General features: G+C 37.7%; 2 protein-coding genes across 2 annotated transcripts in view; one reads left to right on the forward strand and one right to left on the reverse strand.

Annotated features, from left to right (window-relative positions):
- ERP44 (endoplasmic reticulum protein 44) overlaps nucleotides 1–2298 on the forward strand; it is a 122298-nt gene extending 120000 nt beyond the window's left edge. Inside the window, exon 12 of the mRNA XM_033237981.1 lies at nucleotides 1718–2298. Within this exon, the coding sequence (XP_033093872.1) occupies nucleotides 1718–1819 (102 nt within the window). The 3' untranslated portion in view covers nucleotides 1820–2298. The remainder of the gene's footprint in view (nucleotides 1–1717) is intronic.
- Nucleotides 2299–4253: 1955 nt separating this feature from the next.
- Nucleotides 4254–16021, reverse strand: part of STX17 (syntaxin 17) — an 83524-nt gene continuing 71756 nt past the window's right edge. Inside the window, exon 8 of the mRNA XM_033237982.1 lies at nucleotides 4254–15882. Within this exon, the coding sequence (XP_033093873.1) occupies nucleotides 15643–15882 (240 nt within the window). The 3' untranslated portion in view covers nucleotides 4254–15642. The remainder of the gene's footprint in view (nucleotides 15883–16021) is intronic.

Genomic DNA, 16021 nt, shown 5'->3' on the forward strand with positions numbered 1-16021 from the left:
AAAGTGTTCTGAATATGACGTCTGTGGAATATGGCTATAACAGATTTAAATACAGTTGGCTTCAAATGGGAATAGGAAATAGGAATCTAAAACAGATAAATCAGTGTAGAAATCAGTGGATTCCAATAATTCCAAGCCTTGCTCTGTGGCTGAAAGATTAACCACACTATAAAGAAAGTAATAATTGGTTATTCTGCTAAATCATTCTAAGAGCCTTCACAAATACACTATTCATAATGCTCAAAACTTTACGGTTTAATGCGGCTTTCCCATTTGTGATTTAGAATACTTGACAACTGTTTTATCAAAATTTTATGTTCTCTTATTTTTTTTTTAACCTGAGAATTTTACTGTTTCCACCTTGTAACTTCTGTTACAAGTAATTTCTATGTTCCTATTGTACTAAACAGCCCTAAATTTGCATTTTGATAGATCATGATTTCTATCATGCCTATTACCATGATACCGAGAGGGAAGATGATATGTACCAAAATCCTCTATTTCATATGCTCAGAACTTAAATCCATTATTTTGCCTATAAAACCTCTATTTATAAAAGGAAAATAAAAACTGAGTTTTTCTTTATTTAAGAGTCCGATTAGGTTCAGAGGCAAGAGTTCCCTAGAGGAATCCAACAACATGCTTTTTCCTTTAAAAATGAGGTCAGATTTTTGATAATTAAGCAACTATAGGAGGCAGACTTGTCGGCTATAACCCAAAGGTGATTATTTTCCTCAGAAAAGAAGGCCTGCATAGTATTTTATCAGATTAGGAAAAGATGTCATTTACCATTATTGTATTATCCTGAGTTGTTTCAATTTCCTCATTAGACAGTGAACTTATATTTGTTCATCTTTGTGTACTAACAGAGGGCACCAAATGTATGTTTGTTTTATAGTAATATAATTTCAGCTTAATCCAAACATATATCTCACTGAAAAAATTTAAAATGTATTGGGAAAGTGGCACATGATAAAGTCAAATGATGTTTATAGACACATTGCTTCCTGTTAGAATTAATGTGCCATTACATATAGTATGTAATATATGCACTGTGTGCCTATTTCAACTACAGGGGATATTAAAATGAGACAATCAGGTCTGCTCTTGAGCTCACAATTTGGAAATAGAGGATGGACTGCACTGCCTTTTCTTTAAAATTCTTGGAAGTAGCTCTTGTTTCACTTGTGTATTTTTGTCTACTCTTGGTACACAAGTAAACTACAGAAATTAATTTCTTTCAGTATTGAAGTGTTTGCTTTCCTCTTTATTTCAACTAAGTTGTAATAATTTCTGGCATCCTGGTAATTGATAACTAAGATAATATCTGCATAGTGGATGCTGTTAATTCTCTTAGCGGTCATGCACAAAGGAAGGGTTTGAGCCAACCTAGGGTTGTGTTGCCTCTGTAGACTAGTCTAGGAAAGCACCCAGGTGTCAGGTATTTTGGTCCCTTCCACCACACCTCAGCAAATGTAAAACAAACCCACAGTTAATGGCCCTGTGGCAACCTTGCCCTGGAGAATCTGAGTAAGAGCATTTGAAACGAGGAAAGCAAGATTTCACATTTAACTCTCTTGCTTTGGCACACAGTTGCTTTTATTGATTAATAAGCAAATAATTATAGGGGAACTACCATTCATCAAATACTCTTATTAAAATATTATAGCACTATAAACTATATTGGTATAAAAATGTTTTATTCTTTCTTTTGTAGCAAGCCCAAGATGTAGCAAGCAGTCCACCTGAGAGCTCCTTCCAGAAACTAGCACCCAGTGAATATAGGTATACTCTATTGAGGGATCGAGATGAGCTTTAAAAACTTGAAAAACAGTTTGTAAGCCTTTCAACAGCAGCATCAACCTACGTGGTGGAAATAGTAAACCTATATTTTCATAATTCTATGTGTATTTTTATTTTGAATAAACTGAAAGAAGTTTTGGGTTTTTAATTTTTTTCTCCCCGACTCAAAATGCATTGTCATTTAATATAGCCTCAAAAAAAAAAAAAAAAACCAAAAAAACAAAAAAAAAAAACCTGCTAGGATTTAAAAATAAAAATCAGAGGCCTATCTCCACTTTAAATCTGTCATGTAAAGAAAGGTGACATTGCCAGAAACTTACCATTAACTTGCACTACTACGGTAGGGAGGACTTAGGGATGTTTCCTGTGTCGTATGTGCTTTTCTTTCTTTCATATGATCAATTCTGTTGGTATTTTCAGTATCTCATTTCTCAAAGCTAAAGAGATATACATTCTGGATACTTGGGAGGGGAATAAATTAAAATTTTCACACTGTGTACTGTGTTTTACTGATTGGTTGGATATTGCTTATGAAAATTCCATAGTGGTATTTTTTTGGATTCTTTATGTGTAACTTAAACATACTTTGAAGCGGAGGAGAGTCATAAGACAGAACATTTGGCAGGAATTGTCCTTATGAACCAAGAAAAAGAAAATGAAAAGTATTATTAAGCTTCTGTGTTTGTCTAAAAATGTGGCATATGGATGGCATTTAAAACTCTGAGTGAATTATACCTAAATCTAGGAAAGGGAGGTGACAGTGGAACAGGTTACCAGTCAGAACTAGATGAGTTTTAAGGCTACTCCTATTATGAGACTTCAATTTCCAAAGAGAAGAACCAGCAGAGAAATTGTATTTCGGTAATTTTAACCTCCTTCTGTCTTGTAGAGTCTTGTTATAGTTGTGTAAATTAAAAACACAGAGTAAGGAACATATTTAACTTTTCTTTCCATTGTAAAATGGTTAGAGGACCTTACCCCCTCTAGATTCCCTGATTTCCCAGGCCTGCAGCATACAGTAAGGTGGGTCCCTGTGCCAGGCCTCAATACTGCCAGGGAATAAAACCAGAGGGAGAGGACCCTCAGTGTCATATCAGGAAGCCCAATGCCAGAGGACAGACAGGCTCAAAATTGGCTTTTCCTCTGGGCCCGGGTTGGTGCTATAGGCCAAGGGTCATTTTATACTTGGGTATAAATCAATCCCAGTTTGGGAAAAGATTATTTTTAAGCTTAAAAGGCTGACATGTGCCATTATATGTAGTATGTAATATATGTAACATCTTCCAATTCTTTTAAAATAAAATATTTATAATGGATATTTAATGATTATTTTTAAAAACCAGCTTATAATTCCTAGTGATGCATGATTTATCCATAGTTTCCATAGTTTTATTGAAAATAATAAATGTTAATAAGGTGATAAGGGGTATATTTTAGTGTATTGTACCAGATTGTGAATAAGAAAGTAGGATGGAGCTTTCTAGAGGTTGGGCCTTATTTCTGTTATCCTCATTGCTTTTAGCCAGTAAGCTGAATGAAGTTAGAGTTATGGTCTTCAGGTTAGATGATGGACCAGATCTGTGAGGGTCAGCATGGACATTCACAAACATTCAACAAGATACACAGGACCAAAAGCAGCACATGCAATCAACTGGAATAATATGGTAATCCTGTAACTGGGTTCGAAAAAATAATCAACAAAAGATACAATTCAGGGGTGAGGTTGCAGAGAGCTGGCTTAGGAGTAGTTATTATGAAAAAGGCCTCAGGGAGTATATGTTCACTATTCTCTAAGATGATAAAGTGGCTGTTAAAAAGGGAGTTGATTTGAGGAAGTATTATTTAGGCTCTAGCCCTGCCACTATCATTGTCTTCTCTGGACTGTGAAGCCATTGAGGACAAGGAAACTAAATTTAATGTCTATATCACTAGTGTCTAGAATTTCTGGACACTTAGTAGTCACCATCAGGCATTTAGTTAATGAATGAGAAGCGAAGTGACCTTGGTTACTTTTTTACCCTGAGGGGCTCAGCACTCATTAGGACTTGGTGCCTAATTTTATAAAAAGTCACTAAGCTCAAGTGCACTCCATGAAAGGACAGCTTGGATAAAAAGGTTTTAAAAATATGGATGTTAAGGCTGTTCTGTTTGGAGAAGACTTGGGACTGGGACAGTCTTTAGATATTTGAAGGGCTGGCATTGTCTATCTGAATCCCAGGGCTTGAACTAGGATTTGAGGAAGTCACAGGGAAGCAGATTTCAGTCAGACATTTATTCAGTGCAAGTTTTTTGGTGCTGGAGTACCTGACGAAGCTGAATAAAGCATTATTTCTGCCCTAGAGGTGTTTACAGTCTAGTCAGGCAGATGGATATGTAAACAATGACTGTAACGTGTTATAGATGTAAAGACAAGAAAATAAAGGTTAATGAGGGCATAAAGGAGCACTCAATTGCAGAGATTGGAGGACATTATTTTTATTTTGAGCTTTTAAAAGATGAACAGGTATTCTCAGGAGGTAGAGATCTGGCTGAGGGAATAATCTGAGCAAAGGTGTGAAACAGCCTAATGCATTAGAGAAAAAAGTTCTTTCAGTAAGGCATTTGGGATTGGGGAAGCTAGAAAAAGAAATGGGAGCTGGTCACACAGGGCCTTGTGTACCAGACTAAGGGGTTTGTAGTATATATTGTAGACAGCAGAGATCCATCAACAGATTGCAAGCAGGGAAATATGTTCACTTTTAACTTTGAGAAAGAATACTGTGGAAGCAAGTCTCAAATTTAGACTTGTTCCCCTCTGAACCGTGAATCAGAGACCATTTCAGGTAGACGTCTTCCCCGGTTTATCTAATCTACTCAGGGCCTCAGGCTTCTCAGCTGGGAAGAGAGGATGCAAGACCAGACTGAGGATCACAGTTGAGTCCCAAAACCAAAAGGAGGCCTTTCTGCTTCTTAGCCAGCTACCTTTTCCAGTTTTTCAAATTGTGAAAACTTTTAGATGATATTCTACAAATTATTATTTTTTTAAGTTAAAAGAACCTAGCCAATAAGATAGAGAATGGGCATCTAAAGCATCTCAAAGCTCTCTGATGAAGCCAGGTTGTCAAAGATCATTTGCAAAAGAAGGGAAAACTGGCATGACAAAAGTTAGAGGAGAGTGAAATATAAAAATGTTTGAAATGTTCAAGCTCACAATAAGCTTGAATTTATAGAAAATGCTAAGGCTGTCAAGAAGGCTTTTTTTTTTTTTTTCTTTTTTAAACCTGAGGGCAAAAAGAATGGATAAAGTAGTGTAATGAATTGACAATCAGGAGGAACAGAATAACTCTAGTTTTTTTTTCTCCTACAAGGAGATATGGCTGGACCAAAATAAAATGACATGAAATTGCAAAAATGAAAAATAAAAAAAAATTATTGCCACCTTAAATGATTTCAAGATTGTTAGACCCACACTTCTGTATCCTAGAGAGCTACTGGAGGTTGCAAATGCTTTCTGTTAACAACTAGTGGGAAATTTTTGAGAAACTATGGAGAATGTAAGGTGACAAAAGACTGGAAATGGGGAAACATTGCAGTTTTCAAATAATTAGCTAATAGCTTTAGCTATTTTTCTAAAATAAAACCTCATGAACCAAACAAATGTTAGAACTCTGTATTTGGGGGAAAGATTTAAATAGGTGTAAAGAACAAAACAGTTACCTGTTTTGAAACCCATTATTTAAAGACCCTGAATACTATAAGTGTTTCAGGACTCAAGTTTTATGCTGATAACTTTATGTTCATTAAACCAGGTTGGATAGGACCTCTGCTTAGCAACTGTTTTTTAGCTGTGTTTGAATTTTTGTATGTATTTCCAAGTAATAAAATTATATTTATAAAATATTTCTATATTTGAGACTTTTTACTAATTCACTTTGTTTTAAATAACATCATATTGTAAACACTTTACTCAGAATCTAGATGACCACAGTTGCTAGCTTTCTCAGATTTAAAGTTATTTCCCAGGTAATTTAATTGTACCAAATCAGAATGGGAAGCTATATGAATCCATGTGATCACTCAAACCCAGCCTTTTTGTTGAAGCAAGCATCCAACTTCCCTCTTGAAGAACACATTAGGGAAAGGCTGGCCTGCCTTTAAACAATAGGTTTTAGAGTCACCAGAAGAGGAATAGTGCAGCTTACAAACTGCTTCTCTAAAATGCACCCTTCCCCCAACCCTGCTTAGTAAATTCCTCCCATTCATTCTTAGTGCCTAATAACACTTGTCAATCCCTGTGGTCCCACAGTCCTTTATGGATTTTAGAGTACTCAGTCTCAGAGTTAGAAGTACATGTATCTCTCTTATTACTGTGTGAATGCCCTGAAAGCACAAACTCCTCTATCTTTGTAATCCCAGCACTTGCGACACTGAAGGTACTCAGGAAATCTCTGATGGAAAAAAAAAAAAAAAAAGCCAAATTAAATAATAAGTATGTGAGCAAATGAATAAAGAACAAGAAAGCATCACCACAAGCGGAATGAGCTCTACTGGTTAATCTGCAAATCTCAATTATCTGATGATTCTGTCCATCATAAATACGTGTTTAGGTGAATCTAGTCACCTTTAATCCTGTATCCGAATCTGGCTTTGGGGTCCTAAGAGTTTTTGTCTAGAATAGATTAAAATCTTATAGTGCACACCAAGCCAGAGATACATAACTATTAGAATGACACTTGAATACCCTCTCGGGTAATGCAGAGTCCTGCAGAGGTGCTGGAAAATTTCTGAACTCCACATTTGCTGTGAGGTAAACCTGACCCTATCTTGGCCTCATGGAGCAACAGACTTGACAAAATAGCCCTGTTGTGGTTTTCAAAACACCATCTGCCATTCAGCAAGCATTATCTACTGTTTCCAGGCTAGAGATCTAACAGTAAGGAGACTGTACCTACCATCAAGGAGCTGAAAGTTGAGTGAAGGAGCAAAATAGATGTGTAAATAATGGAATGTTGTAGGTGCTAGGATGTGAGTTAGTCACAGAGAACATGGAGGTGTGTACAGCCTTGGGAATTGGGAGCCTTCCTAGAAGTGCTTTCTTGCTCAGAAAGAGCTATACTTTCCTAAGCACATCAGGCCCTTCTCCCGGAGAATTGTTATTAATAAAGACTGTCATTATTCTATTATCTTACTGTAATAAAAAGTATTATTAGGTATTGCTGACCTGTGTTTTCCTCACACCTCTAGTCTTCTCAGGATTAATAATAACAACATGTCCCATGTGTTTTACTTACTGCCACGGCTGCCAGGGAGGAATCCACATGCCTACTGTCTTGGTGCCCTGTATAAACTTGCCTACATACAATTATATCAATCTTAGAATTCTGACGCCTTGTTTTCCTGCCCTGACTACTGCCCAGGAAGGGGAATCGAACATGGCATTCCTGGCTATGCACACAGCAAGGAAAATAGAACAGGTCAATTCTGAGTGATCAATTCTGACTTCAAAATGAGCATGGCTTTCTGATTTAAAACACAAGTGTCCATTCAGAAATTTTCCAGGATTCAAAGGTAAATTTCCTGGTGTGTGGCTTCTGGAATTCAGCTTTTACCCCTTAAATTTAGCCTTTTGCCCAAGCTCAGTGTTCTGGAACATTTTCTATTTTCTTGTTTTTCACAATTACTGGTAATAATTTAACCTGCATGTATACTTTCCCACTAACGTTGGGATTTTGTTTGTTATCTGAGCCTAGAAATGATCAATTCTTTTTAAATATAGATGCTTTTTGTTTTCTGATAACACCACACTTATTTTCATTGCCCTTACTACTAAGATGACCATGTAATTTTTTTCATCCAAACCAGGACATTGAGATGAAAAGGGAGCATTAGTAATAATTTCACCAGGACAACAAATGTAAATCAGGACCGTCCCAGACAAACTGGGATGTATGATCACCCTGCTCCTAACCGGATCTTACATAGTTTCATGTTTGGATATCATTCTTAATAAAGATGAGAAAGATGCACTTTCTCCCAGGCATCTGTCATCTTTGAACAGTCTTCTTAATAAAGCCTTTTTAAAAATCCATTTTAAGGATTCTTAGTATATTTCTCAAGTCTCCACTCATTTTAGGTGTCTCCCTAACACTTCTTGTAGGTACACGATACCTTTTTTAAATTAATGTGCATTTCCTTTCAACTTTGGGGAAAAATGGTAACAATTATAACAGTAACAGCAACTAACATTTGCACAGTTACTAGGAGCCAGGCACTATTATAGGCACTGAACATGAATTTAGTCTTTTAATCCTCATAACCACCCTGTGAGATAGCAAGGTGTCAAGGTAGGAAGGAGGAAGATTTAAGGACATCCTGAATTGTTGACCCCCAGTGTACCCTGATAAGTGGCAGCAACCTGTTATGAACATTAAAATCTATAGAGGAAAGAAAGGGAACTATGGAGAACTAGTAAATGCCGCTGGATTCCTTTTCATTCCTGTCAGCTAACTGAGCAGCTGTTTGTTGGAATAAGTACATGAACCTTAGCATTTGAGACCCAGGTTCAAATCCTGCCAAATGCTTACCTCTTCAGCCCCGCCCTTGCCCAATGGCAATACCTGCTTGCTTGACACGGCCATTACATTCCTGCTGCTGCACCCTGTTTCAATACTACTCTGTCAGACTATCAATACTTCTTGGATTCCTGCTATTCTGACCTAGCAATCCTAAGGTAGGATGGAAGATAAGTCAGTCCAAATTTTCTCACAGTATTTCTTCAGTGATTCAGGTCCTATATCTTCTCTCTTCCAAGTCATGACTTTTAATTGGAAAAAGAGATAGAAATATCTTCACCTGCAAATTCTGAAAATTTAAATTCATGATTTCCAAGTCCTGGAGTTGTTGTCTGGATTTCTTCTGTTGCATCATTCATTCCTGTTAATATACAAAAGTGGGTACTAAGCAAGGATTTGATATGTCTTAGAAAGCTATTTCATATTTCAATACACGTCCCCAAAAGAGAGCAGAACTCACATGCTATTACCTCATCACTCATCATCTAACAATCACTAACAGGAATGTAGTTTCTTTTTTCCTTCTCATCACTGTATTTCATGGCAAGAAGTACTCAAAGAAGACGATATGATCCCTGCCCTGAAAGCAGATTACAGTCTAGTTGGGGAGATCACACCACCACCAGTGAAAGAATTTTACCCCTCTGAAGTTCGAGAACATTGCAGAACTAACCGTAAGTGAAAACTGGAGCCACTGAATTGCAGTGGTCAAGAAATATTCATGTAGAGATGGAAAATGATTGTGAAGGACTTGGACACTAAGAAGTAAGTTTCATGACTGTTTTCTCAGTGGGTTTTCAATAAATATGGAATGACTATTAGAACAGGAACAAAGAGGGCATTCAGTGTTAAGCAGATGATCTCTTAAGCAGAGAGGGAAGAAAGCACAACCTGTGGGAAAGGCAAATAAGCCAAATATACCAAGAACTCCACCAAATGTGAAGTTTAATACTAACTTCCCTGGCAAGAAGGCAAAATGAGGAACTCAGAGGAGTAATAGTCTTATCTGACACAAAGCAATACATCAATTCCTATGAACAAAGAAGTATTAAATTTTAAATAGATAACATCCTAGTCTATTTCCATCCAACCAGCTTCATCACTCAGGTGTGTTTAATTTCTTAGTTTTCTGTGAGCCCACCATGTTGTTTTGAACCCTTCGTCCATAACTCCGCCTTCAATCAGGCATATTCTTCTTTAGGTACTCTCAAATACCACATGTTCCACAAAGCCTGCCCCTTCTTTTCCAAACAGAGTTTGGTCCCTCCACTCTGTGTGCCCTCGTATTACTTTGTTCATTCCTCTCTTAGGGCACTTACCATGTTTTACTGGGATTTACTTGCTTTAGGTTTCTGAATTCATTAGCCTGAATGGTTTACAAGGGTAGAGTCTATAGGTCTAGTATTTTTCTATGTATGGCCCCAGCACTCAACACACAACAGGCCTTCAGTTAAATGTTGGTTAAGTAAGTAAATTTATTGCATGTTTCCTTATTCAAGCACCACTCAGCAACATAAATGACAAATGAATGCAGTAAGCTTTACAGAATTTGCAGAACTTCTTGCCATTGGGCCTTTTCTTGTGCTGACCCTTGCTAACACCAAGTGTTTGACAATAAAATGGAAAACATCTTTAGGGGGTTTAGATAATGAAACCCAAGTAAACATCTTTTTAGTGATTAACCTTAATACAAGAAAATCTCAACTACTTGTGAAGTGTATAGAAAACACATACCGTTGAATGTCTTTCTCAAATATTAAGTTTTTCACAGGAGCTGGACAATGGTCCATTCAAGGCTAGAGTATTTATGCTCCTGAAGAATACTTGTGCTTTAGCTATCAAATGCACAGGTGACAACACTGACATTGTTTTGAAGGTTAAGAAATTGAATGCAATTTCTTTGGGTGGAAAAAAATATTTTCTTCAAGATACAAGTTTTAGGCTTGTCCAAGAGCTTAAACAAACCTCAGCTGACTATTATAAAGTAATATAGAAATTATTTTAGATCAGAAGAATGTGAACATGGTTTATTACCAGTCTGAACCTTCACCATAGAAAAACCTTGAAATCACTCTTGTGGATATTTAGTGGCATTGTCAGATGGTGAGTAATGAGTTTCAAGAGATAAAGCTGGGGCCAGAACATAGAAGGCTGTGAATGCCAATCTAAGGGATTCAAACTTTATTTGGTATTCAATGGGAGCTACTGAAAATCTTTCAGCAGAAAAATGAAAGATGGGCATGGTTGTTAATTCTTGTGGCAGTGATATGAGGAACGGAGCCACTTAAAGTTGGGGGAAGATCAAGTGTGGGGTGTGAGGTAATAGTCTTTTACTAGAGTGATGGCCATGGATATATTTAGAAATGGATGCAACAAACATTTAAGGGAGAATTGACAGGACAAGGCTTGATGTAAGGAATGGAGTCAAGTTGGTGACCACTAAGGTTGGAAGATTCATGGCTGAGATGGGAGAAGACAGCTGCCCCTGATTTTAAAAAATGTTGCTACAAGGGACAAAGCCAAACTAGGACTCTGATCTCAGGATTCCCCATCCAATTATCTTTCCATTGTAGCTACTGCCTGATTTGGAATGTTAAAGCTAGTCTGAAACACCTCGAGCCTTAGCAGGAAACTTGATATGGCATAACACTCAGTGAAATTACCTTCAGGAATTTTTTTCTTAGACCCTGGTTATAATCCTATCTCTTGTGCCAACTAGTTTTGTGATCTGGAACAAATCATTTGCCTTTGACACCTTTTATGGTTTTTTTTTCAATTTAATATTGCACAGATATATTTCTTATCTCCCATTTCTATATGAGAGTAACAATGTGGATACATACCATGTGGATCCTTTACATTGATTATTTATAATATCTAAGAAGTTTCTTTGTAAAAGGGCATCAAATTAATGAATGTAAATTGTGAGAAGCACCTGTTAAAAACAATAAAGTATTAATTTAAAAACAAAAAATACCCCCAAACTTTTAATATTAATTTAGGCTAGAAGAGAAACTCCCCTACCTTTTATTAGGCCTCTGATTACTTAAGAACATTACCTAACATTTGTTAAGTACCTGTGAACCACAGCCACATTCCAATTTATAACAAGAAAACACCTCATTTCCCAGGAGAACTTCCCCCCAGGCTTTTCTTCATCTTTCCTTGTAAGATTTCATGTGGCAGCAAGGAAGGACAAAGGGGACCCTGAGAAACACCTTTCATATCTAAGGTTAACACAAAGCATGGTTTGGTTTCTGCACTTTAATGGAAGAAAAAGGTTCTATATTATATAGTTATATTACAGGTTTCCTCAACTTCTTGTGATTGATGTTACCAGTATTTGATTCTTACTCCTGTACAAAAATCTTAGCGCACTTAAGGGAGGGCAGGAGGCAGGCAGCCCACAAAAGGAGGTTTTTGGACTCATGGAATTCTCCCTGTACAGCACTTTCAGTATAACCTCAGAATCCTCCAGGAACTCTGGCCAGTTCTACACAGCACCATCGTACCCCCCTTTCTGGGATGGTCTGCAAAATGTCTTTGGAGGCAATGCTGAAAGAACAGTTTCAAAATTAGTCTAAGTAATATTAATACTAGCATCACTACATTAAGTACATGATTTCCCAAGGGTATCATGTTAAAGGATAATCATTTGATCTGTGAATTATGATAAATTTGTTTTAAAAAGCATTAAAGTTTATTTTTAAATTACATAAAAAGCACTGTTTAAACAATGGTTATAACCAGTAAACATTAAGAAAACTTGTAGGCAGGTGGATGGGATTGAAATACTCTTGATTTTATAGTTTAAGAGCCAAATTGAACACTGTGTATGTCTGCATCAGCTACCATTAAAAACTTTGAGGCTGCTGGACACTCAGTGAGGAATCAGAAGTTTTTTAAAAAGATGCAAATGAATGGAAAGTGTCATTGCAAAGCCTGTTTGGTAAAGCAGAATGGATGATCCACTTTTTTTTTTTTTTGAGACAGGGTCTTGTTCTGTCACCAAGGCTGCTCCTGAGTTCAAGTGATCCTCCTACTTCAGCTTCCCATGTAGCTGGGACCACAGGTGTGTGCTATGCCACACCCAGCTAATTTTTAATTTTTTTCATACAGAGTCTCACTATGTTGTCCAGGCTGGTCTCAAACTCCTGGGCTCAAGTGATCCTCTGGCCTCTGCCCCACAAAGTGCTGGGACTGCAGGCATGAGCCCCTGCCCCCGACCCCCATCTCAATTTTGTATAGAGGCAGTATAGTATGAAAGACATAAAACAGTTTTTGTAGCTCAACAGACCTAGTTAACATTCCTGGCTTCACCCCTTTGTAGTTGAGTAAACCTCTGCAAATTATTTTCTCTGAGGCCCAGTTTCCTTACTTGTAAAATGCCTGGTGAAGTGCCTGGCAAACAGAAGGTATTCAAGAAATTCCAGTTCCTCTGTGAGAGTGTTTTTTTCAAGCTAAGGGTTGCAACCCATTGGTAGATATCAATTTAGTGGGTTGCAACTGGCATATTTTAAAAACTGAAACAATAAAAAGCATCAGAATGGTACATAATGTTCATTAGGCATATTCTAAGTTTTGATATAAATGCCTTTTTTACTGTGGGCTACAGCCAAAAGGTTTGAAAATCTCTGCTCTACAGAGAAATTCTCAGGTTAAAAAAAAAAAAAAAAAAAAAAGTCCTTAGGATTGCTGCCTTTATCCAAATGAGGGCCCACAAATTTTAAGACCTTAAAGTGTTCCCACTTTCTAACTTGTAGTAAAAATAAGACATGAATTGGAGAAGATATTTAATCTGATATGATAAAACATTAAATTCAATTTTAAGATTGGTTTCTGTGCCATACTGTTTTATGCTTATAAACACTATCGTTCATAGTTGATCAAACTCTTCTAGCAATTTCTATGAAAAAGTTGGCTATTGGGTTCCATTATAGGGAAGTGAGATACTTTTTAAAAGTTAACTTGCCTATATGTGAAGACCGCTAGAGTAATATTCCAATCCTGATGAGCAGTAAAAGTCAAGGGCTTATATGAATACATACAGTGGTGTTCCACACCGGCTCAGTAAAATTGAGAGATACCAACACAAAGTCTGAGTTTCAAATACAGGCTTCCTTTCTCCTTCAGGTCCTTATGTAAACCAGGCTTACCTTATAATGAATCCCTAGTGCTGCCACTAAGTTGGTGGGCTGAAAGGATAGCCCATTTGGGGTGGAAGAGTGGGGTAATATGCAGTGATGAAGAAGGGTAGAATACTGGGAGTTTCAGAATTAAATGACACAGCTGAATCTTGATGTAACTGTATCTTAGATTTATAATTTCAGCTGACTATGCTGGACTGGTGATGTCAGAATTACCCCTGGAACAGAGGTTTAGGAATCTTGCTTTAGTAAGTGCCTGGGTGAGTTCTGATCCTCATTCAGGTTTGACCACCCTGTGTTAAAGGGACAGAGAAAGGTCCAGAAACTAGAGAAGAGGTGTAGTTCAAAAGTAATTATCCCAGCCTCACAGGTGTCCAGTATCAGACACTGGGTCAGAATCTGACACTTATTCAAATATTTCCTTCTTGGTATTATTAATATGTTAATGATATAAAGCAGCAGAGAGCAATACTTGATACTTTTTAGTTATTTAATGATACTAAGAAATGGCGCTGTTTCACTGGAATTCATTGATGAGATTCAAGAAGTATGAAAGAGAAAGTCTCTTTAGACAGGGACATGAAAGGTAGCCATCAATAAAAGTTACTAAAAGTAAACTCAGAAAGAAAGCAGTGATAAACCGTCCAATCCCCTGATGAACCTTAACTCCTGGCAGAGAGACAGCTCACACCACCTGGGGTGTAGGTGCCCATTCCTGTGCTCAGAAAAAAAGAGTAAGTAAGGCAAAAGGTGATTCCCTCCTATTTTAAATGAGTTGGGGAACAGAGGGAAGCTGCCTATAATCTTAAATTCTTTTTTTCCAAATTTAAAGCCTTTCTACAGTTTGAGATAGACACATGGTTGGGCTGGACCATGCTTGCTGTGAATGTCAGGTGTTGAGATAAGCACCACACCCTTCCCTGGGTCTGAGTCTTGCATGGGTCTTTGTTCATCGTTGTCCAGAATGTGAGAAAGGTAAGCACAGGTATTCCATTTTGGGGAAGAAACAGCAGCAATAGAAAGCAAAGGGATGCATAGGAGATAAAAAGTCTGGGGAACAGAAATGAGGTAGCAAGCGAGTTCTCAGCTTCCCCCAGAGACCAGCTGAAAAGAAGACTGGGTCAGATACCCCCTCTCTGGCAGATATATCACCCCTCAAAAGTGGAACATGCCCCAGGATATGTTCTTGGTGGTTTTTTCTCCTTGCTCATTTTAGCCCAAACTCTAACAATGTTGAAAATATCTGGAAATTTCTTTTTTTCTTTTCTTTTTACCTAGAGGTTATAGGAAGGGATGAACAGAGATGAGAGACAAGACAAAAAAGGTTATGAGAGAATTCCTCATTATACATGGGTAGAATTCACCCCAAAAACCAAAGAACTTTTTCATAATTACAAGGGAGGGACGGCACAGGGCACAAGATCTTTGAGGTGTTAGGAGACAGGCTGACAGACCAAGATTGGTGACTGGCTTAATAAGTCTCCTACCATTTGAAATTGTGTTATTTATTTAAAGAGAGGCAGAGGAAGAGTTCAGAAGCCAGAAGATCTTGGGAAGAGAAGTTGAGCCTCTTTCATTTTCTTACATCATTAATTTCCTTCACCAGAAAATATAGTTGGACCAAACGGCAATAGGGTTCGCCAATGGACTCCATTATGCAGTCCACCTGTGCTCCTCACTAGGCCCTGATTTCCCTATACGGTAACAAAGGCTTCTGAACTCTTATTCTTTTCCTTGCTAACAAACCTCAGTAATCTACACTTAGCCTTAAGGTCTCCAATTCAGGGTTATGGAAGAAACTAGTCTTCCATAACCCAACATTTCTACACATCTCAAGTCCTTATCAGAGTTAGAGGTTCAGTTTTCACATTTCCAGGGAGAAAATCTGCTCCTTGGCAGTCTTCAAACTTTACCTGGCATACATTATACACCCTCAGCCCAGGGCCTCGATCTCTTAACATCTCCATGAACACCCCAGCAAACAACAAAATATATCCACTTATCACACTTCAATCCCACTTGAACATCAGTAGCCACCATCTTGATATACTTGTGTTTCAAAAGGTGACGGAGGGTCCAACAGCAGCACAGGTCCTCATTAGGATACACATGTTGGCACCAATAATCCTGAAGTTTGGTTTTTAACTGCATTTCTTGTCACTTTGGCTGGGAAGATCTGGACAGCTGGAAGTGAGCTTCTCCATCATTTTCTGTTTCTTTCTTTGTATCAGTTTTCCACCTGTGAAGCCCAAAACCCCACCACCAAGTGCAGCTGCAATTCCTGCCACTTTGAAGCCTGCAAGGAGGCCAATAGGACCCCCTACCATTCCTCCGATCAGTGCACCTGCCACAGGCAGAGCTGCCAGCTTGTATTTTGCAGCCTGTATTAAAAAAAAAAAAAATTCAATTTAGAAATTGAGTTGAGAATATCTGCCTGTGGTGATGTGCGTTTTCCTCTCATTACTCCTGGCAATGCCTCTTTAACTCTTGGTACATAATTAACCTTAGAGACTGTACTTG

The sequence above is a fragment of the Trachypithecus francoisi genome, unplaced genomic scaffold, assembly GCF_009764315.1.
Source record: "Trachypithecus francoisi isolate TF-2019V2 unplaced genomic scaffold, Tfra_2.0 Lachesis_group16, whole genome shotgun sequence".
Taxonomy (NCBI): Eukaryota; Metazoa; Chordata; class Mammalia; order Primates; family Cercopithecidae; genus Trachypithecus; species Trachypithecus francoisi.